The 22,311-nt window shown below is 38.2% G+C and overlaps 1 protein-coding gene across 8 annotated transcripts in view; it reads left to right on the top strand.

Annotated features, from left to right (window-relative positions):
* The window catches only part of triob (trio Rho guanine nucleotide exchange factor b), a 181,439-nt gene that overhangs the window by 58,909 nt on the left and 100,219 nt on the right, over positions 1 to 22,311 (top strand). For all 8 annotated transcript variants that reach the window (XR_009437662.1, XM_059567335.1, XM_059567334.1 and 5 more), the window contains one exon: positions 18,974 to 19,048. Coding sequence is in view for 7 of the 8 variants with exons in the window: in XM_059567335.1 (XP_059423318.1) it covers positions 18,974 to 19,048 (75 nt within the window). In the remaining variant the exon portion in view is untranslated. The remainder of the gene's footprint in view (positions 1 to 18,973; positions 19,049 to 22,311) is intronic.

Here is a 22,311-nt window from a genome sequence, read left to right on the forward strand (position 1 = left end):
TCCAGGTATATGTTATTATCACGGTATTGAAATTTTGTTTTAAAAAGTGGTCATAATACAGTATAACAGGTTAAATAACTTTTTTTTCTTATAACAAAAATAACTAAACATTTAAAACAATAAAGCAATACAGAAAAATATATAAAAGTTAAATGTTTTACACATTAAAGTGCAAAAGAACTATAAAAACCAATAGGTATCACTTTACAGTAAGACCTCATTAGTTAACCTTAGTTAATGCATTAACATTCAAGGCAAGGCAAGGCAAGTTTATTTATAGCACATTTTGTAAACAATGGTAATTCAAAAAGAAAGTAAAAAAAAAAAAAGTAATGACGAAAAATAATAAAACAAGCAATTTAAGAACTTGAAAATGAAAATGATTTAAAAATTGACTTAAAATGAATTTAAGACATAAAATACAGTGCAATACATAAAATATAGTGTAATCAGTTCGGACATCGCATAGTGCTCATTCAATAAATGCACAGCTAAACAATGAGCAATAGCTACATTTGATATAGATGTTATTAATCTTTGTTAAAAAATCTTAAAAGTTTTAGTTCATGTTAGCTAATTAAATAACACAGTTGCAACTTTCAATTTTAACAATGTGTTATTAAATATTGGAATACCTAAGATTAATGAATGTTCAGCATAATTTTTTCATTGGCAGTTTATGTTAACTAATGAAGCCATAATGTAAAGTGTGAATGAACAATAAAAGATCAAAACACTTTCAAACAATATCTAGGGCATTTGTAGTCCAGATTTAAAAAAAAAAAAATGAATGTTTGAAGATAAATAGCCTATTAAATATAAATATTTCAGTAGTTGGCACTGTAATAAACACCATAGGGAAAACACAAATCTGAATGGTTATTTAAGATGATTTTTGTTTACAGGGTAAGGGCTGCATTTTAGCGCCATCTGCTGTCAGAGAGTGAATGTGCTTTCATTCAGCACGTCTCTCAGGTGTTCCTCCATGTGCTTCTCATGCGCCTTTTGTTTACATCAGAGCGCATGTGCTCTTTCAAGCAGCATACAGCGATGTTGTGCATTTTAAGCAGCTGATGGGAATAATATTCTTAAAATGCATTCCAAATTCTGAATAATTTGTAATGTATATTTATTCACGGTATTTAGAAGTGCCCACGATTACAATATCGTGCATATTAATCACCGCAATATATCGCATTACCGAATACCGGCACAAGTCTAGTCTCAATATAGTCCTTTATGCAAAGCATGCTGGGAACTAAAACACCAAAAATGCACAATGCATTTATTTTCTTCATTTAATGCAACTAAAATGGTTACTGTAGGCCAAACACAAATTAAGCAAACTTTTGTTTTACATAAGTGGACTGAACACAATGCAATTTGGTAATAATACATTTTTGAACAACCTGATGCCAACAGACATTACGCAAATACAGCATATTCAAAAAGCTAAGTATTTACTTGATAAAATATGTTATGTGTTATATGTATGTATAATTATATGTGCCATAGGACCATAGGCGGAAATCGCGGGGGGGTCGGGGGGGTCCGGACCCCCCCATCTGAGGTTTGTCCCCCCCTAAAATATAATTGAAATATGTGTATTGTAAATAATATAATGATATATAGTTAAACTAATTGTGTAAGTAGTAAAACAGTACAAATGCAAACGGAGCAACAACAAAAAAAAAAGTTTAAAACATCTCGAGTTCCTCCTGCTTTGCCTCACAGTGCTTTGGTCCACTGCCTGCTCCCGACACACACACACACACACACACACAGTCCGGCGTGAGAAAACAACGTGTTTTGGAACTAGTTGTGGAAGTAGTCAAGCTTACTTTATTCACATTAATCATCGGATGACGTGATTATTTTCTCTTTTATATAGATGATGCTGAGTAGGGCTTTCAACGAATATTCTAAATTCGAATATGTATTAGAATAGTTTTAAAAAAACAAATTTCGAAGGTGAAAATTAATATTCGAATAAAAAAAAATGTGGAAAAAAAGGCCTGCGGTAGTAGAGGCGTGGTTGTCTGCTTTGCGAGTGGGCGCGCCAGCGCGCCTGAGGGTTCAGGGACAGGTCACAGCCTCACAGGAGTCGCACATTCGACCACTAGCAACATGAGGTCACATCTCAATAATGTGCACCCAAATGAGCATGGCATAATGTGTGGAACTCCAGCTAAACAGTCACGTCTTGACACTTAACATTACTTTGCATCACCCGCCGCAAGCTCTTGGCAAGAGGCCATAACGGATAAAATAATTTCGTTCATTTGTAAGGACATGAGACCGATCAGTATCGCGGATGGGGCAGGCTTCAGGGAGTTCTGTCAAGCAATGCATCCGAGGTTTGATTATTTATCGTTTCATGTCAAGGAAAAGTTCCATGTTTACCACAGCACAGCTTGCTCTGCGCATTCAATGTCAGTTCTATATGCTGTAAAACTTCAATTAATATTAATAATATTTGTTTCAAAAACTGAATGAAGCCTGCTATATTTGGGACAACAGTCGCGACCTTAAATTGCTTGCACAAAAATTTGTTTGTTCATTTAAACCATTATGCGCAGAGAACGTGAGGGTGAGAGAGCGTGAGGTCTTCAGTCTTGGCCATTAGTTAATTTCCTTGTTTTTGTGTAGGTAATACGTTGTCATATATGTTTAAACTTAAATAGACTATCTATACAATTACTTATGTCCTTTGTATAATTTTTGCCTGTTATTGACGTAATGCGCGTCATTGACAACATGCGCAACCAGATGTTCGAATAGTTCGAATATTCATGTATTTTTTAGAGGGAATATTCGAACGTCAATTTTGAGCAATTTTGACAGCCCTAATGCTGAGTCATTAATAAATCGTGTCCAAAAAATATTATTGTGTACCAATTTACTTTTGTCACCGATGTAGTCTGCGCTGTTAGCAATTATAACGTTTACCCTTGTTTTATACAGGCGTTAACTTAGCTTGTTTAATAACGTCTTACACACACCCATAGTGTACGCATATGCAAGTCTTGTACGTTAGATTAGACTAGTGCGGTTTAGACTAGTGCATTTAGATTTTAAAGGATGATAGGGCTCTTGAAATGTCTGGAATATATATTTTCAAGGGGAAAATGGGCCCCCCCATTAGGACTGCCTATGCATAGGGCCCAGGATCTTGTGCAGCGCCCCTGCAAAAAGCCATTTTAAAGCAAATAATAATAATAACAATCGGCAGGGATCCCCAGACCAATACAATTAGTTTGCCTCCTCTATTTTAAAATCCACGATCCGCCACTGGTCGGTTTATTTCATTTAATATAGTTAATCTAATATAACATCATACTAAGAGTGCAGTTGTTCTCCAGATATTAGAATAAAAAATGTGATTTTGATTTTTATAAAAGTTTAATAAACAAGAGGTTAATATTAAGTGCATTTTAGGAACCAAATTGCCTGTTTTAGCTCTATTTCACCAACATAAAAGGTGAATACTAAGCTACAGCAGTAACAGCACTAATTGCGTCTTTCAGAAACACTGAGGAGGTGTTTCCTAACTGAATGAATCCACTTTTTTAACAAATCAGTCATTGACGAAATAAATAATAATTTTTAGTTTTTTCCCCTCTCTTTCACGTCTATACCGACCTCACTTTACAGTTGTGTGAGGGTGTATATCTAAGCGTGTGTATGCCTTCATTTTACTAGGCATGGCAAATGTTTTTTATATAACCATGTTTTAATTATAACTGAAGCAACAACATTGCTATTAAATGTGCTATATAAATGAATAACAGTTAAAGTTCAAATTCCATTGTATTTTGGTGGCTTGATTGTGTAAACAACTTCAAAAACATTGCAAAAAAAAAAAATATTTTGAAGAATGTTTTGGTCAATTTAGTCAGCTTTTTCAATGAACCAGAAAGAAACTTTGAGAAGAAGGATAATGGAACGGTCTCCATGCAATAGTAGTAAGGTTTTCCTCTCTGTACACATATCCTTATAAGTATCCTTATAAGTGGTGTCCCATTCAAAACTTGCTCATGAGAAATTTTATGTTTATTGTCCCCCCCCAAGATTTAGATGAAATTTTCGCCCCTGCATAGGACTGATCCGCGGCTGATGGATCATTATCATAGAAATTTATGTTGCTGACGGATAAAAGCTCAGATCATTTTAGCTCAGTATCTGCAAAGGTATGTATGGTTCATGTAGTAAAGGGCCACTGAATGTCAGCAGACGTGTAAGCTAAATGTAAATTAATTTTAAAAATAAAATGTATACCCACAACACGCACACAAAAACATGTAACCGTTTTATGTGGGTAGTGGCTTAAGATGAAGTCACTAAAGTAGTATAAGTAAAGATATAGGAAGGAGTGACGCACAAGCCCACACACATACAAACAGAGTAAAGGTTATGAATATTGGATTGTGATGAGGTCACTGATGTGGGGGAAATAAAACACACACACACACACATACATATAACATGCCCCATGAAGTCCCCGGATACTACTATTGCACATGTCCCAGTCATTATATCTCCCTGCAGACAGCCATAAACTTACGCCAGGAAGTGTTGGCCAATTTAGCCTAGTGACATAATGTGTTATGATGGGCAATCAAGCCTGAATTCTGCTGACTCCCTCATAAAGCTAATGAAATCAATAACAGTGTGGAGAAGTGCATTGCGCATTTATGCCCTATTCAGAATAATAATTTTATAAACAAGTTTATGTATTTGTCTCGGTATAAATAACCAGCAATTTTAAAAGTTTAACTTAGATAACTGAACTATGAACAGGTTTAGTAATAAAGACTTTCCATATTGGGATATGAGTCAGCTAAAAAAAAAAACAAAAAAAAAAAGCACCGAATTCAGACTAACACTGCATATGCTTGCCTTTAAAGCTGCATAACAATTTGTTGACCTAGATACTGTGGTTATATTTACCAGGCTTTAGTCTTGTTTACTTCTTTTTTGCTTGTTATCATTCTATATACATCATACATGGTAATATGCATATATATATATATATATATATATATATATATATATATATATATATATATATATTCAGTCATAAATAAAGCAAAATTAATTGGAGTATGCATACAAGAGAATATATTTCCGTTTTTCTATTTATTTATTTTTTTAAGATTGTGTAATTCATTGTTTCTTTATAATTATTTGTCAAATTACTAGCAAATTCTAAGTGAACCATATCATGTCTAAGTCACTCTATCATGTATTATTTATTTTTTTTGGTAAGATTCTCTGATAAGGTGTTATGGTGTGGTTTGCAGTCTGCTACCGGATTGTGCTGGGCTTGATATGGTAATGGTATTTTCCTGTGTGTTAAAGGGATACTCCACCGTGTTTTCATATTAAACTATGTTTTTCCCTTACCTAAGACGAGTTGATACATACCTCTCTCGTCTCAGTGCGTGCACTTAATTGCTTTGGTGCGTGGTGACACTTTGAAAGCACTTAGCTGAAGCGAAAAGCGCAACGTTTTGTTTTGTGTTACCGTCCTAGGTCGAGTTACACTACGCGAGTAACTGTATTTAAATAGGGAAAACGTGGAGGTGTTTGGTAGCTTCTCTGCTTGGCCCATATTGAATGAATGGGCTAAGCTAAGTGCTTTCAAAGTGTCACCGCGCGCCAAAGCGATTGAGTGCACGCACTGAGACGAGAGAGGTATGTATCAACTCGTCTTAGTTAAGGGAAAAACATAGTTTAATATGAAAACACGGTGGAGTATCCCTTTAAAAGGAAAATTTTATTTTTCCCATTAACATTGATATTATTATTCACCCATCCAGCCCTGCCTTTGTGACACCCAACCTCCACTCTCAATAGCAAAAAAACAGTGAACAGCACCTACTTAGGCTGACGTATAGCCTATTTATTTATACATTTGAATTTGGGTTATGCAGCAGGACAATGATCCCAAACACACCAGCAAGTCCTCCTTTGAATGGCTCAAGAATTTTTTTTATAAAAATAAGGTTTTGGAGTGGCCACATCAAAGTCCATACTTAAATCTGATTGAGATGCTGTGGCATGACCTTAAACAGTCCATTAATGTTCAAAAACCCTTCAATGTGGCTGAATTTAAACAATCCTGCAAAGAAGAGTGTGCCAAAACTTTTCCACAGCGATGTGAAAGACTCATTTGCAGTTATCGGAAATGCTTTATTGCAGTTGTTGCTTCAATGGGTGGCACAACCAGTTATTAGATTTCACGTAGTGCCAGGCAGATTTGGACAGCTTTTTCCCCTTAATGAAATCATTATTTCAAAATTGCATTTTATATTTAATCAGGGGTATCTTTGTGTAATATTAAAAAAATAAAATAAAAAAATTCTGATGGTCTGAATCATTTAAGTGTGACAAATATGCAAAAAAATAAAAATAACACAAAAAAAACAGGAAGGTGGCAAAACTTTTTCACATAACTTTATATATTTTGTCTGGAACATTTAGGCTATTTTTATATATTTAGAACAATTGGTCCACTGCAGGCGAGTTGTGATGAACCAAAGTGCAGCATTTATTCAAAGTAATCCAAACATCCAAAAAAACAAATAAAGACTTGACTTGGCATGAACAAATTTGAACAGCCTTGACTCACCGACAGCTAAGGCTGGACCAGAATTTTCGATTATTTGAATATTCAGTCGGTAGGTTGGCATTCAATTTTTAATTTTGAGATTCGAATATTCATTTTTTATTATTATTATTATTTTTTTTAAACACCTGGCATCCCCCACCAAACAGTTTTCATTCGTGCATTGTGAATAGGGATGTTCCCTTTCATGGGAACTTCGAACTGCATCCTCTAGGGGGTGCTATGGGGAACACCTCACCTCAGAGCATGCACGCGATGTCTTTGAGAAGGCAATCTGCGTGCTTTGCGTGCTTTAATGAAAAAGCTCTGCTCTCGTTAGTCTCTCTTTCCGAGAAAAAAAAAAAAGAAAAAAAGGCAGCCATCTGCTTCCCGTGGTTCAGGACCCACCGCTGCTGAGGCACGGAGGAGAATGAGCTCGTGAGAATTTCAGGTGGATCTGTCTGAATGTTTAGAGAGGGATTTTCCCTTTCGCGCTCGTAATTCGTTTGAAAAACTGGTTCTGGCTTATCTGAAGGACATCACTGGACCCTCACTGGACCCCCTGCAGTTTGCTTACCGAGCAAACAGATCCGTGGATGATGCAATCAACATGGGATTGCACTTCATCCTGCAACATCTGGACAAAACAGGGACTGATCTGAGGATCCTGTTTGTGGACTTTAGTTCAGCTTTCAACACCATCATCCCAACAACCCTCCAGACCAAACTGACCCAGCTCTCTGTTCCTAGCTCTATCTGTCAGTGGATCACCAGCTTTCTGACAGATAGGCAACAATTAGTGAGACTGGGGAAATTCATGTCAAACAGCTGCTCCACCAACACTGGTGCCCCTCAGGGATGTGTTCTGGGACGACTGCACCTCTAAAGACCCCTCTGTCAAGCTCCTGAAGTTTGCAGACGACACTACAGTCATCGGCCTCATCCAGGACGGTGATGAGTCTGCTTACAGACAAGAGGTTGAGCAGCTGGCTGTCTGGTGCAGTCTTAACAACCTGGAGCTGAACACGCTCAAAACAGTGGAGATGATCGTGGACTTTAGGAGAAACCCCCCTGCACTTTCCCCACTCACCATCATGAACAGCACAGCAGTGGAGTCATTCAGATTCCTGGGAACCACCATCTCTCAGGACCTGAAGTGGGACAATCACATTGACTCCATTGTAACACACATACTTAGTATACACTTAAATTTTGCACATAATATACATGTACATACATAACTGCATTTTGTAATATACCTGCCTACAATTGTCAATTTGTATATTGTCATTCCTTATCTACTTATTTGTATTTTTTGTATTTTTTTATTCTTTTATTATGTGTTTTATGTTCTGTCGCCGCATTCTGTTGTACTGCGGAGCTTCTGTCACGAAAACAAATTCCTCGTATGTGTAAACATACCTGGCAATAAAGCTCATTCTGAAAAAGGCCCAACAAAGGTTGTACTTCCTTCGCCAGCTGAGGAAGTTTAACCTGCCACAGGAGCTGCTGAAACAGTTCTACTCAGCCGTCATTGAGTCTGTACTGTGTACCTCAATAACTGTCTGGTTTGGTTCAGCAACAAAATCAGACATCAGAAGACTACAGAGAACTGTTCGGACTGCCGAAAGGATTATTGGTGCTCCCCTGCCCACCCTTCAAGAACTGTATACATCCAGAGTGAGGAAAAGGGCTCAGAAAATCACTCTGGATCCCTCACATTCAAGTCACCCCATCTTTGAACTTTTGCCATCTGGCCGGCGCCTCAGAGCCGCAAATACCAGAACAGTAAGTCACAAGAACAGTTTCTTCCCCCAGGCAATCTACCTCATGAACAGTTAAATGTTCCCCACTTATGCTTATGCAAAAAAAAAAAAAAAGTGCAATATCCTTATATTTATTTGTTACCCCTCCATCCTAGTACATCCCTACATCTTATTCAATCCTATTCCATTATCATTTATAGCAATATTGTTTATACACTTATCTTATTTATTTGCCTAAATTATAATTTTTTTGCCTGTGTGTTGTTGTCTCTCTGTACTGAAAGAGGCCATTTTCTTCTCGCATCCATCGGTTTCGGCATTAGAGTTGTGCCGACATTGAGGCGATGCGCGAAAGCAGCCATAAGAGGATGCCCCCTGTAGAAAGAGCTTTCTTTCTGCGGGGGAGACATCCTCTCTTAATCTCCCTCCTTGCCATCTAAGCCCCTTTCAGATTTTTTTTATTTTTTTTTATTAAACCTTTATTTAACCAGGGAAATAATCACATTGAGATAAATATCTCATTTACAAGTGAGCCCTGGTCAAGGTAGCAGCACACAATATACATAACTACATAAAACAAATTACACAACACACACATATACAGCAATAAAGCAAGATTAAACGTTAAGAGCAAGTGCAGACAGATTTGAATGTTTGGTTGAGATATAACTTGAACTCATTAATTGAAATAAGTACATCAAGTTTCAATGATCTTTGGATCTCATTCCAAGCAGCTGATGCGCTATAAATAAAAGCAGATTTTCCAAACTCTGTCTTCATTAAAGGAACATCTAAGAGAATATATCTACTTGAACGTAGATTATACCCTTGACTATTAAAAGTTATTAGACTATTCATATATTGAGGAAGCTGGCCAACTAATGCCTTGTACACAAGTATGAGCCAGTGCTTGTACCTTCTTATATGAAGTGAAGGTCAACCTACCATTTCATACAGTGCACAATGATGAGTGTGATATTTAGTGCAAGTTATAAATCTTAGAGCAGAGTGATAAACAGAATCTAATGATTGTAAGAGAGCTTTAGTGGTATTTCTGTAAAAACATCTCCATAATCTAAGATAGGTAAGAAGGTAGATTCCACCAACTTTCTCCTGGCTGACTGTGAAAAACATGCACTATTCCGAAAATAAAACCCCAGCTGCAACCTTAACTTAGACAACAGTGGTTTAACATGTAACTTGAATGATAAGTCCTCTTCCAACACAAACCCTAGATATTTGTAAGAGGAGACCAGTTCTATAGAGTTACCTTGCAGAGTGTAAAGAGGTGGGGGAGAAGAATCAGACTTGTGTTTCCTAGAAAAGACCATGTATTTTGTTTTCTTATCATTCAGGACTAATTTTAAAGAAAATAGGTTACGCTGAACTAATTCAAATGCTTTCTGCAACTTTAAAATGCAATTTTCAATAGAAGATGCAAAACAATAAATAATGGTATCGTCGGCATATAAATGAATACTTGCGTCTGATAGATTATCACCAAGATTGTTAATATATAATGTAAACAATAGGGGACCCAAAATGGACCCCTGTGGCACACCAGATTCAATGGTGAGCTTATCAGAAAGAGACCCCTTAATTTGCACTCTTTGACACCTATTCTTTAAATAGTTCCTAATCCAACCTAATGCGGTTTCAGAAAGACCGATACAATGTAAACGCGACAAAAGAATACCATGATTGATCGTATCGAAAGCTTTAGTCAAATCAACAAACATTGCAGCACATTATCTTCCAGTATCTAGGGCGCAGGTAATGTCATTTAAAACTTTCATAGTAGCAGTTACTGTACTATGATTTTTTCTGAAACCGGACTGAAACCTAGATAAAATGCTATTGTTAATTAAAAATTCCTTTAGCTGTTCGGTAACAATAGATTCTAAAATTTTAGCCACAGCTGATAGCTTCGAAATCGGTCTATAATTATTTAAAATGGTTGGATCACCGCCTTTCAGCAGGGGTACAACCAAAGCAGATTTCCAAACATCAGGAACAATATTCTGTTCCAATGATAAATTAAAAATATAAGCTAATGGGCCAGCAATGATCTCGGCAGCTAATTTAAAAAAAATATGGCTCAATTTCATCAGGCCTTGCAGACTTCTTGATGTCTAAATTTTTTAAACCTTTTAAAACCTCACTTCTTGAAATTGGAGAAAAATTCAAGGTCCGACTATCTTCTATCTGAAAAGATGGATTTGGTATAACGCTCACAGGAATTTCTTTGAAAATAGAACTTGAAGAAATAAAGTGCTTATTTAAAATATTTACCATATCCGTCTTATTATTAATGAGACTATCTTTTACTAAAATTTGGTCAGGAAAATCATTCGATAACGTGGAGGGAGAAAGTGATTTGATGGTTTTCCGAAATTTTATAGGATTATTCAGATTTTGTGAGGTTTCTTTTAGATAGTAGTCAGATTTAGATCTGCGTACAAGAGCTGTGCATTTGTTTCTCAATACTCTAAATGCTACCCAGTCTCTTTCTGTATCTGAAATCCTCGCAATGGCCCAAGCCAACTTTCTTTCATGAAGGAGTTCAGATAATTCATTTGAAAACCATGGATTTTCGCGGACTTTTACTTTACTCCTTTAAATCCTAACAGGTGCATGTCTATTCAAAAATCTTCAAGAATAAAGTGTGAAAATACTGCCATGCAATGGACACATCAGGTACTAAAAACAGTCTGTCCCAGTCAGATGTAAACAACTCATGCAGAAACCCCTGAATATCAAACAATTTAAAGTTCCTTTTTATAATAATTCTAGGTTTTACTTTGGGAATTTTACAATTTCTTATAACCGCTATAGTGCAATGATCACTGACATCATCAGGGAAAACTCCTGAATAGGTGTATTTATGGGGTTTATTTGTTAGTATAAGATCTATTAAAGTGGACTTGCTTGAGTTCTTATGATTTGGCCGTGTTGGTGATTCAATGAGTTGAGTGAAGTTCACAGAATCACAATATGCTTTGAACTGATCTGAATTTGAGGTCAGCCAGTTCCAATTCAAATCACCCAATAATAAAAGATCTTTAGAAAGTAGGTCAGTTAGGACAGCTGACAGTGAGGTGAGAGCATCACTGATAGCTGCTGGTGGTCTATAACAACCTACTATACATAGATGACAATCCTTTCCATATTCCAGGTCGATAGCCAATAAGTCAAACTGTTTAGGGAGAGAGACTGATTTAAGAACAGTTGCATGATAGTTTGATTTAATGTACATTGCAACTCCACCCCCTTTACTTTTACGATCAGCTCGAAGCCACGTCTCAGAGATAACCAAAACATCTGCTTTAGTCGTCTTGGCCCATATTTGTACTTGATCTAATTTTGGCAACAGGCTACGAACATTTAGATGTACAATGCCACGGCCTGATCTATTTGAAAAATCTAAAGGAGTTAAAACAACTCCCACTGGACCAGGATTTGGATTAATACCGGCCAACAAAAGCAGCAACATTATCATATATCGCTGCTTTACATTTTTTGATGTTGTACAACATTGATCATTTCGAGAGTCCGATAGAGAGATCTTAGGGATGAGAGTAAAGATGAGTGAGTTCTTTGTCCTTGTGTCCATTAACACGGAATTACTAGCAGCCCAGGATATAAAAATAATGTCCGTACATTTGGATGGAAGAAGCATATGGAGATGCGACAAATGAATCGCTTTTTCTTCCGTTTTTGTTGGTATGTCCCATAGTCCAAGCATGAAGATTACCGTGCAAAAAAGCAAAACCTTCATATTACCAGCGTTTGAAACCAAAATCGTTCAGACTAAATCCGAGACAAATTAAGCTCGCTCGGACAGCTCCACGACCCTGACAAAAGGGCAAAGAGCAGAGCGATAATTTGGAAGATATGAGTCTTGTTTACGGGCAATCAGCAGCTGAAGAGTTTAGATAAGGCAAGAAACATCACCGACCTTAACTGCTATAGGCCTAATCCCCACCGCCAAGATGATCTATGAATCCGGGGTTCTTCAAGTAGATGCCGTGCCTTTCCGTGCTGTTGTTTAACGTCGATGCTTTCCAAAGCAACAACGTGGTGATGAGATGTCAAGCTGGAATTGTGCAACAGGTAAGCACGCTTCACCCAGCGCAAAACCGGACAGCCAACTGTCCGATTCACCATCGTTTAACGCAAACACTTCCCAATGCGAAAGCGAGGTGGATGACGACCCGGGGTAAAGTAACGTTAACAGGTAAGCACGCTTCACCCAAAACAAAGCAGATTTTAGGTAGCTCAAAGTCCGTTACAACAAATCTGACTTAATCCAGACTCAGTTCGTAAAAAAGCCCAAATTTAAACGCCTTCTTGGAATAAACGCCTTCTTGGAATAAAACTCTCAATATCTAAACAAATCAAAAGAAGACTATAGATCAACAGATCAAACAAGACAAACACAGTGCTGCCATCTTGGTTCCTATGCCACAGAATGGAATAGATCTCGCTTAAATGGCAAGGCATACGCAGCAGCAGGTCAGGCTGTGGCTTTATTACACAAGATGGTGGTACTTCAAGCATATCAGACTGATCTGCTAAGAAACCTGGATAGAGGCGAGGGCCTTTCTCCTGATCAGGTAGCCGAGCTGTGCCGCACCACGGATCTCTCTCTATGCTACCAAGCAGGCCGCCTCCGCCATGGGCAGGACTATAGTGTCCATGGTGGTAGCGAAGAGACATCTGTGGATGAACCTGGCAGACATTGGGAAGAAAGAAAAGGCTTTCTTCTCGATGCTCTGGTTTCGCCTTCTGAACTTTTGGGTATTTCCTTTGAGACGGTGATTGGGAAGTTCAGGGAGACGAAAGTGCACTCCGCTGCTTTCAGATCCTTCATTCCACTAAGGTCCATGTCTGAGTCCGAACAACATAGGGGTCCTGGCCTGTCTCGATTTGAGGATCAAAGACAGGCACAGAAGGCTAGTGTCACAAATCGCGCTCTTCCCCCACCTGCGGGCAGGGGTAAGAGGAATCGTGGGTCATGAGGAGGTAAGCAGAACCTAAGGGATGGGATCCAGATGAGGCAACATTCTAGTCCGAATCAGAGCGATACCAAGGTATCTACTCTTTCCCTTTGGGGATTTTTAATTTCTGCTTTTATCCTCCTCTTCCTAATTCCCCTGTAACCACCAGCTCTCCACCTGATCGAGGTTCGGTGGAAACCTTTCGCATAACAGTCTCCTATGCTGGACCTATAATGTTTTTGACTGGTTCTATGTTCATAGCAACCACCTTACTGATGGTCCGGACTAAAAGAAGGCACCCCTTGAACGGAGCTCCAGCGCAGGAGGGTGGGTGAGTATGTAACCCTTTCTGTATATACTTATGTGTATTAAATTGCTGGTGGTTATGTGTCTACTAATAAACTCTGTTAAGTAAAACTGAGTTTCCTTTGCAGTGCTCAGTTACAGTGTTTAGTAAACACTCGTCAGCACCAGCTATCTGGCTTCATGTTCCAGTATTAGGCGGCTGAGATCACAGGTTTCTGCAGGAGACTCCTTGATCATCAGGCCTGCACAGCACTGCAGGGAATTCCATGGATGTCCGGCCAGGTCACCCTGAGGGGTCTCCTGGCCACTTAGTTGTGCTGTCGCATCCAGCCAGAAGTGGAGGTGGCAGTTACAGAAGTCTTCTTGTATATGCTCCTTCAGGTGATGCTACCCTCGCCAGAGGTTTGTAAAATTTAAGCTTGCCTCTCTCGTGCGGTTCAGCGACTCTGCGATGCTTAGGAACCTTTAGGTACACACTGTGTGAAAGCTCTGTGTACTTTGTGAAAACCACATGGTGGTTAGTGTGCACGTGAAAACTTTGCGCACTTTCTAAAATCCACGTAAGTTGTAAGTGTGCATGCAAGACTGCACACTTTCTGAAATCCTGTACGGTTATGATTTGAGATGATTAACCTTGCTTCCTTGGGCTCCATTCAGCCATTGTGTATTTGTTTATACACTTCAAGAATTGCTTCTCTGAACATGAGGGGCTATTTGGGCGATTCTCATGATAGTTTAGCAGCGCTCCCCTTTACCAAAAAGGGAAGCCTATGAGTGCACTACTCTGAATTTGGAGTTCTCCTCTCATATGTTTTTTTTCACAGTGACAGACAGCCATCTAAATGTCCCAGGGGCAACTCCCATGGAAATGGTAGAGTTAGTACTTAGTGCTCACCATGATCCTGGCCTGCACTCCCCTCGGCATGGCAGCGTGGGTATACTGTTCCCCATAGCGCCCCCTAGAGAACGCAGTTCGAAGTTCCCTTGAAAGGGAACATCTCAGGTTACGAATGTAACCATGGTTCCCTGAGTAGGGAACGAGACACTGCGTCCTCTAGCCCCCTGCCATGCTTCGGACACAAGCTTCAGACGAAAAGTGAATGACATGTTCTCCCAGTGCCTGTTTAGTCGCGCCGGTAGTGACGTCAGAGGCTGTCGCCGGCCAACTCGTTGCTGTTTTTCTCGGACGAGAACGCTGCCTTGTCTGGATCACATCCCTTAGGTTCTGCTTATTTCTTCGTGACCCACGATTCCTCTTCTGTGCCTGTCTTTGATCCTTAGATCGAGACAGGCCAGGACCCCTATGTTGTTCGGGCTCGGACCTGGACCTTCATGGAATGAAGGATCTAAATGCAGCAGAGCGTGCCTTCGTCTCCCTGAACTTCTCGATCACCGTCTCAACAGAAATACCGAAAAGTTCAGAAGGCAAAACTTGAGTATCGAGAAGAATGCCTTTTCTTTCTTCCTAATGTCTGCCAGATTCATCCACAGATGTCTCTCCGCTGCCACCATGGCCGCTATAGTCCTGCCCATGGCGGAGGTGGCCTGCTTGGTAGCATGGAGAGAGGTCCGTGGTGCGGCGTGGCTACCTGATCAGGAGAAAGGCCCTTGCCTCCATCCAGGTCTCTTAGCAGATCAGCCTGATATGCTTGAAGCACCACCATCGTGGGTAACAAAGCCACAGCCTGACCTGCTCCTACTATGCCTTGCCATTTAAGCCAGATTAATTTCTGAAGGGGCTTAGATGGCAAGGAGGGAGCTTAAGAGAGGATATCTCCCCCGCAGAAAGACATTTTATTTTTTAGCTCTTTCTACAGGGGGCATCCTCTCATAGCTGCCTTCGCGCATCACCTCGATGTCGGCAGATATACTCTTATGCCGAAACCGATGGATGTGAGAAGAAAACAGCCGCTTCATTTCTTTTTGATATCTATATGGAGATCATGCAGAAATGGAAGCCTCACCTGAGCTGGAGGGCTATGGTCAGAAAGATAACGCTCATCGAGGGGTTTTTTTTTTTTTTTTGCCTTACAGCGTCACCTTGTTAGCGCATTTTCATGGCAAGTCCAACTTTGCCGTGGCACAATCCATAACATCTAACAGCTCTACATACGCAGGGCAGGAGAATTGAGAAGGCTCAGCCTCAGCTTCTTCACTATCCTCAAATATCTCCTGCTTTTCCTGGGTAAAAACCCAGCAGAGCACTAACCTCAGTATCAGATAGTGTTAAAGATATAACATCATCCTCCTGAGGCTCTCTCTCGTCCGACGCCATTACGAGTGTGAAAGGGAAAAATCCCTTTTTAAAACATTCAAACAGATCCACCTGTATTCTCACGAGCTCATTCTTCTCCATGCCTCAGCAGTGGCGGGTCCTGAACTGCGGGAAGCAGATGGCTGCCTTTTTTTACTTTTTTTCGGAAGAGAGACGAACGAGAGCTGAGCTTTTTTTCTTCTTTGAAAAAATGCTCTCAATGCACGCGGATTGCCTCCTCAAAGACATTGCGTGCGTGCTCTTCACCCAAACAAATGACGCACGTGTGTCATCAGGTGTCATTGTCTAAATGCTTGCTAGTAGTCGCCATCATACACAGAGAAAGATCGCTCTTACCAGTTCTTTCAGATGCACGCTTCAAATAGAACAGTCAGTGAAGACGAAGAAGAGAATGGCGTGTTCTCCCAGTGCCTGTTTATAGTCGCATCGGTACTGACATCAGAGGCTGTAGCCGGCCAACAAGTTGGTGTTTTTTCAATGTATGCTTCAGACACGGGTCACGATGAACTGTTCCCCATAGCGCCCCCTAGAAGACAGAGTTCAAAGTTCCCTTGTTTTTATCTGCCACATGTTAATCAGCAATTTTACACATAATAAAAGCGTACACTTAATTTGCTTGGAAAATACTTGCGTATACGGTAGTCATAAAAAATAAAAACAACAACAACAGAAGCCCAGCTTAATAATAATTTGGCAATATTATAAGTATTGCTCTTAACACACCTGTGTGTTTTGTATCATTAGCGCAATGTCTTTTCTCAGAGAATATAAGCCCTGCCTGTGTGAGACAAGCAGACTTGCGCTGTTCTGTAGTTTATTAAATGTTTATTCATTCTGAAAGTGTTGTATGTCCATATTGCACCAAAATGTGCCACTGCACTACCTTGGGTCGGCAGCTACACATCCGCCATGCTGGAAGATTGGATGAACGGTTCTCGACATAATAAAATGCAAACAGACAATCACACAGAGATTAATGCCTTTATTGGTGAGAAGAATATGTTCAGCCCCCTCCCTCGGAAGCTTTGAATATTCGGTGTTGATTACTGCCGAAGCTTCGAAGCTCAAAAAATGGTATTCGGACCAGCCCTACCGATAGCAGGTCACAACATCAATACTCGACAGGAGACAATGGCAACTTGATGGCTATTCATATCAAACAATGCGTGTCACATGACTAAGACAACCAATGACATGACATATGAACCAAAGAACCAATAGCAGGATAACATGAGGGTAAGGGAATCACGTGACAAAAGGCCCGTTCAAACCAAGCACGATAACGATAAAGAAAACGATAAATATATAGTTCTAAAAATCGTTCTCGATGTTAAACAATAGCACAATCCATACTACAACTATAACGATAAAGGCGTAGAGAAACGGTATCATTGGAATCATTTTCAGAATGATTTTTTCCAGGTGATGAACAATACAAACATTTACAGCCAATCAGAATTCATCATGCTATAACGAGCTTGAGAATTTAAAGTAGCAGACGCATGTGCTCTTAGAATAAACAGACGATATTGTTTGATGGTGTGGATGCTAATATCGTTATCTTTATAGTTATCATTCTTGGTGTGAACGGGGCTTAAGACAGGAACAATGACAAGGCTAAAACATCAAAATAACACAAGAAAACAGTGAACAAGGAGCAAAACCCCAAAAACCCAATTTTTTTTTATAAATATTGTACTGGCCAATTAACCATTGAAAATTTGGAGATTTTGAGATTGTTTGTTTGCATATGGACCACCAAAAGTGTCAGCAGAAGTTGTCCTTGTGTCAGTTCCAGAATTTTGTAATGCTCTGCATAGAATATATTAAACCAGATGTTCAACAAGATGTTTAAAGCAGAACAAAATACTTTTCCTGAGCTTATAATTCTGACCTTTATGTGCTCACTGGGTTACTGATGTTTTTATCTTTTTTATAACCCAGTTATTCTTAAGACCAGTAATATGTTTGAAATTGTAATTGGCAAATTGGTTTAATTCAAGTTTTTGATACTATTTGTAGTATGGGAGATTGGTGTCATTGAGTGCACATTAGCATGTTATATGCATTGGCGAATCTTTTGATGAATTAAGATCTTGCCATCTGTTGAGTAGGCGGGGAGAGAGAGAATGAGGATCAGGGTTGGAGAGGAGAGGGTGAAGCGGTCATGTATCTGACTCAGGAGGCATTGACATACAGAACTAAATAGGTTATTAACTGCATACCATATAATCAAACACATTTTAAACACATTGAAGTAAATAAAAAAAAATATGAATGTGATAAATCTCAGCATGTTTTAGCTATTATCCCGCCGTATTTCCGCCATCTGCTGGACGGGGCGCAAAATTTCAGAATTAAAAAAAAAAAAAAGTTAATGAAATGTATGTATCGTATTATGAAAGCTGCGAAAACGCTGCACACTTTTACTGTGCACTTTCCACACACTGCTTGTATTTGTCCATTTCTTTTACTAGATTTACAATCATAAAAAACGATGAGTCACTCTGACAGGCAGCTGTCAAACTCAGCTGCTCAGCAAGCGGGAGTGGCGCGAAAACATCTGACAGACAGACACACGCACTGAAATTAAATGATTAAACTAGTTTTTAAGAGTTTAGATGTCATTTTCAGGTTTCACTGTAATCATAATGTGGCAAATTTTTAAAAACGGATATGTCTGTATAAACAAAATGGAAAAAACTTTTACTCAATGAGATTTAAAATGTTGTAACAGTGTTTTTTTATTGTTTAGGCATGAATTCATAAATCCTTTCAACAGTACTGTTTAAGATAGCTGAATGAGCCCATTAGTGGGTTTCCTCTGCCATCTAGTGGTCATAAATGGCAATTTCTCATACATCAATGTGTTAATTTCTAGTGTGCTGTTTCATAAATGTAGGCTAATCAACCTATGAATAAATGATATCATGTGCTGATTTTCCTGTTTACACTTTATGTGAATGTATTTGTCATCATGTGCTTTGGAGACTGACCAGTTTTTGAATCTTTCCAGGGTTCCACAGAAATGAAGACATGAAGGCCGTTGAAGTTCTTCCCATCCTTAAAGAAAAGGTGGCATTCTTATCAGGTGAGCCTGTATACAAAAGTAAGCTTCTTCTTTTTTAGGTTTTTAGAAAAGTGATGCTTTTATTTAGAAGATGCTAAATATTAATCAAACGTAACAGTAAAACATACTGTAATGTTCCAAAAATTACATTTAATATAGATGTTTTTGTTCTGGACTATATTCATTAAAGAATCCTGAAACAAAATGTATCTTGGTTTCATCAAAAATGTATAGGAGCACATCTATTTTCAATATTGATAATAATAAGAAATGTTAATTCAGCACCAAATCAGATTTATTTAATCATCTATGTGACACTGAAGACTGGAGTAATGGCTGCTGAAAATTCAACTTTGCTATCTCAGAAATAAATTACATTTTAAAATAAAATAATAATAATAATAACAATAATAATAATAATTAAAGCTGCACGCAGCATTTAACGGGGTTAAAGCACATTAAGGCCTCTGAGGTGGTCTCGGCCAACCTGGATGTACAGACAGGGCCGGCTTTGCCGACAGGCGACACAGGTGGCCGCCTGGGGCGCCATCTGCTGGACGGGGCGCAAAATTGCAGAATTAAAAAAAAAAAAAAGTTAATTAAATGTATGTATCGTATTATGAAAGCTGCGCACACGCTGCACACTTTTACTGTGCACTTTCCACACACTGCTTGTATTTGTCCATTTCTTTTACTAGATTTACAATCCTAAAAAACGATGAGTCACTCTGACAGGCAGCTGTCAAACTCAGCTAGTCAGCAAGCGGGAGTGGCGCGAAAACATCTGACAACTGGTTTTAGCGCTTTAAATGATGGGGTAACGTTAAATGAAAACACTAATAAAATGAAAACACTATAACTGCTTTTCCTTGAGGTGAGATCTTAATGCTTCTCTATTGTTTCCTACTGTATCCTTCAGATAGAAGGATACAGAAGAGTTGTTGTGTGAACATTTTAAATAAAAAATGAATAACTTTCGAGTTTCTTTTTGCCGGGGGTGGGTGTTTGTGCTCTCTCGCCTCTCGCCTTGGGCACCAAATAACCTAGAGCCGGCCCTGTGTACGGATGACAGTTAAACACATCCAAAATGGAGAACAGGCTGACAGACAGACACACGCACTGAAATTAAATGATTAAACTAGTTTTTAAGAGTTTAGATGTCATTTTCAGGTTTCACTGTAATCATAATGTGGCAAATTTTTAAAAACGGATATGTCTGTATGAACAAAATGGAAAAAACTTTTACTCAATGAGATTGAAAATGTTGTAACAGTGTTTTTTTATTGTTTAGGCATGAATTCATAAATCCTTTCAACAGTACTGTTTAAGATAGCTGAATGAGCCCATTAGTGGTTTTCCTCTGCCATCTAGTGGTCATAAATGGCAATTTCTCATACATCAATGTGTTAATCCTTTATAAATCTTAGTGTTTTTTTTTTGCCCTATCTCTCTTAAATTTTGCATGCTTGTTAAGAATGAAATTATGCATTATTTTACACAGTTTTGATCATTTGTAGGCTTTCAGTTTGTATTAATAGGCCTTTGTGTACACTATGTAAAGAAAATATAATAAAATGACTGGTTTATAGTTGTCCAAAATGCAATTGTTCAACAATTTTTTTATAATTATTGTCCTTCAGAGTCTAGAGAATTGTACTTCAGTGGTTTTGATTTTCAGCTAAAACCCTTGTAATAGTTTGCAAAAGTAACTTTTTTAAATTATCTTGAATATTTCATTAACAGCTGTTAATTAAATATTCAAGATAATTTATTGGTCCCAGAGGCAAAGTTGTGCAGAATGAGGAGATCTATCATATGATATGAGATCTAGTGTTTGTGTGAATATATGAGCATTTTCAAACAATTTGAGGCCACTTACCATATAAATTGTGTTTTTGAGACCTTTCTACTGTTATAGCGCCACCTATGGTCTGATCTCCATGAAACTTTGCGTGCTTGTTCAGAGTAACCTGTCACATGTTTTCAACAAGTTTTGTAAAGTTTTCAGTTTTCGTCTAGGTTTTATAGGCCTTTGGGTATTTTGGCCGCACCCCTTTTCTAAATTACCCTGTCAATGGTAACCGAAAGAAAAATTTATATTTTTTCTTGATAATTATTGATCTGGAGAGTCCAGAGAATATTACTGCAGTGGTTTGATTCCAATCAGGCTAAAAACCTAGGACTAGTTCGCAAAAGTAGGTTTTTAACATGTTCTTGAATAATTAATGAACGATTTGATTGACATCTTCGCTCCCTCAGGCAAAGTTGGACCGATCTACATAAAACTTTGCATACTTGTTAAGAGTCATCGGTCACATGTTTATTCCAAGTTTCAGAATATTTAGATTTTTTGTTTTGGTTTTATAGGCTTTTGAGTGTTTGGCCACACCCCTTTTCTAAATTACCCCTTTAAAGCTTACCAAAGTACAAAATTCAACATTTTTTTTGATAATTATTGATCTAGAGAGTCCACAGAATATTACTGCAGTGGTTTGGTTCCGATCGGACAAAAAACCTAGGACTAGTTCGCAAAAGTAGCTTTTTAACATATTTGTGAATAACAATTGAACGATTTGATTGACAGCAATGGTTCTTGAGGCAAAGTTGTGCATTATGAGGAGATCTATCAAATGAAATGCATATTGTAAATAGAAAACGATTCAACCCGGCGCTCCGGTGAGATAAGAACTCGTAGTAGGTGCTCTGGGAATGGGGAAGCAATATAGAATGAAAAAAAATACTCCAAACCACTCCCATCATCAATAAGCAATTAGTGGACTAATTAAGTTCAATATCAACATACGGGTAATCAGATGTATGAGATCAGGAACCTAAAAAGTAACAGACAAAAAAGGGAAAATAAAAAAAGAACAAAAAATATAATATTAACATATATATATATATATATATATATATATATATATATATATATATATATATATATATATATATATATATATATATATATATACACACACACACACACACACACACACATATACATGCAAACAAATAAATACCTACATATAGTAATATTAAAGTAACACAAAACAAAGCAATGATAAATGTAGTAAATACAATTTAAATGTATACCCCAGACTATATCATAAAAAACATTTGAACTCTATATCCTCATTCAAACCTGGGTAATTAAGTGCATCCAAACGATGGATCCAAAATGACTCACGTTGGCTCAATTTGCGAATCCTATCACCACCTCTATTTAAAGGTCTAACATGTTCTAAAACCTCAATTTTTAGTAGAGAATCATTTTTGTTATGTTT

This window comes from Carassius carassius, chromosome 15, assembly GCF_963082965.1.
Source record: "Carassius carassius chromosome 15, fCarCar2.1, whole genome shotgun sequence".
Taxonomy (NCBI): domain Eukaryota; kingdom Metazoa; phylum Chordata; class Actinopteri; order Cypriniformes; family Cyprinidae; genus Carassius; species Carassius carassius.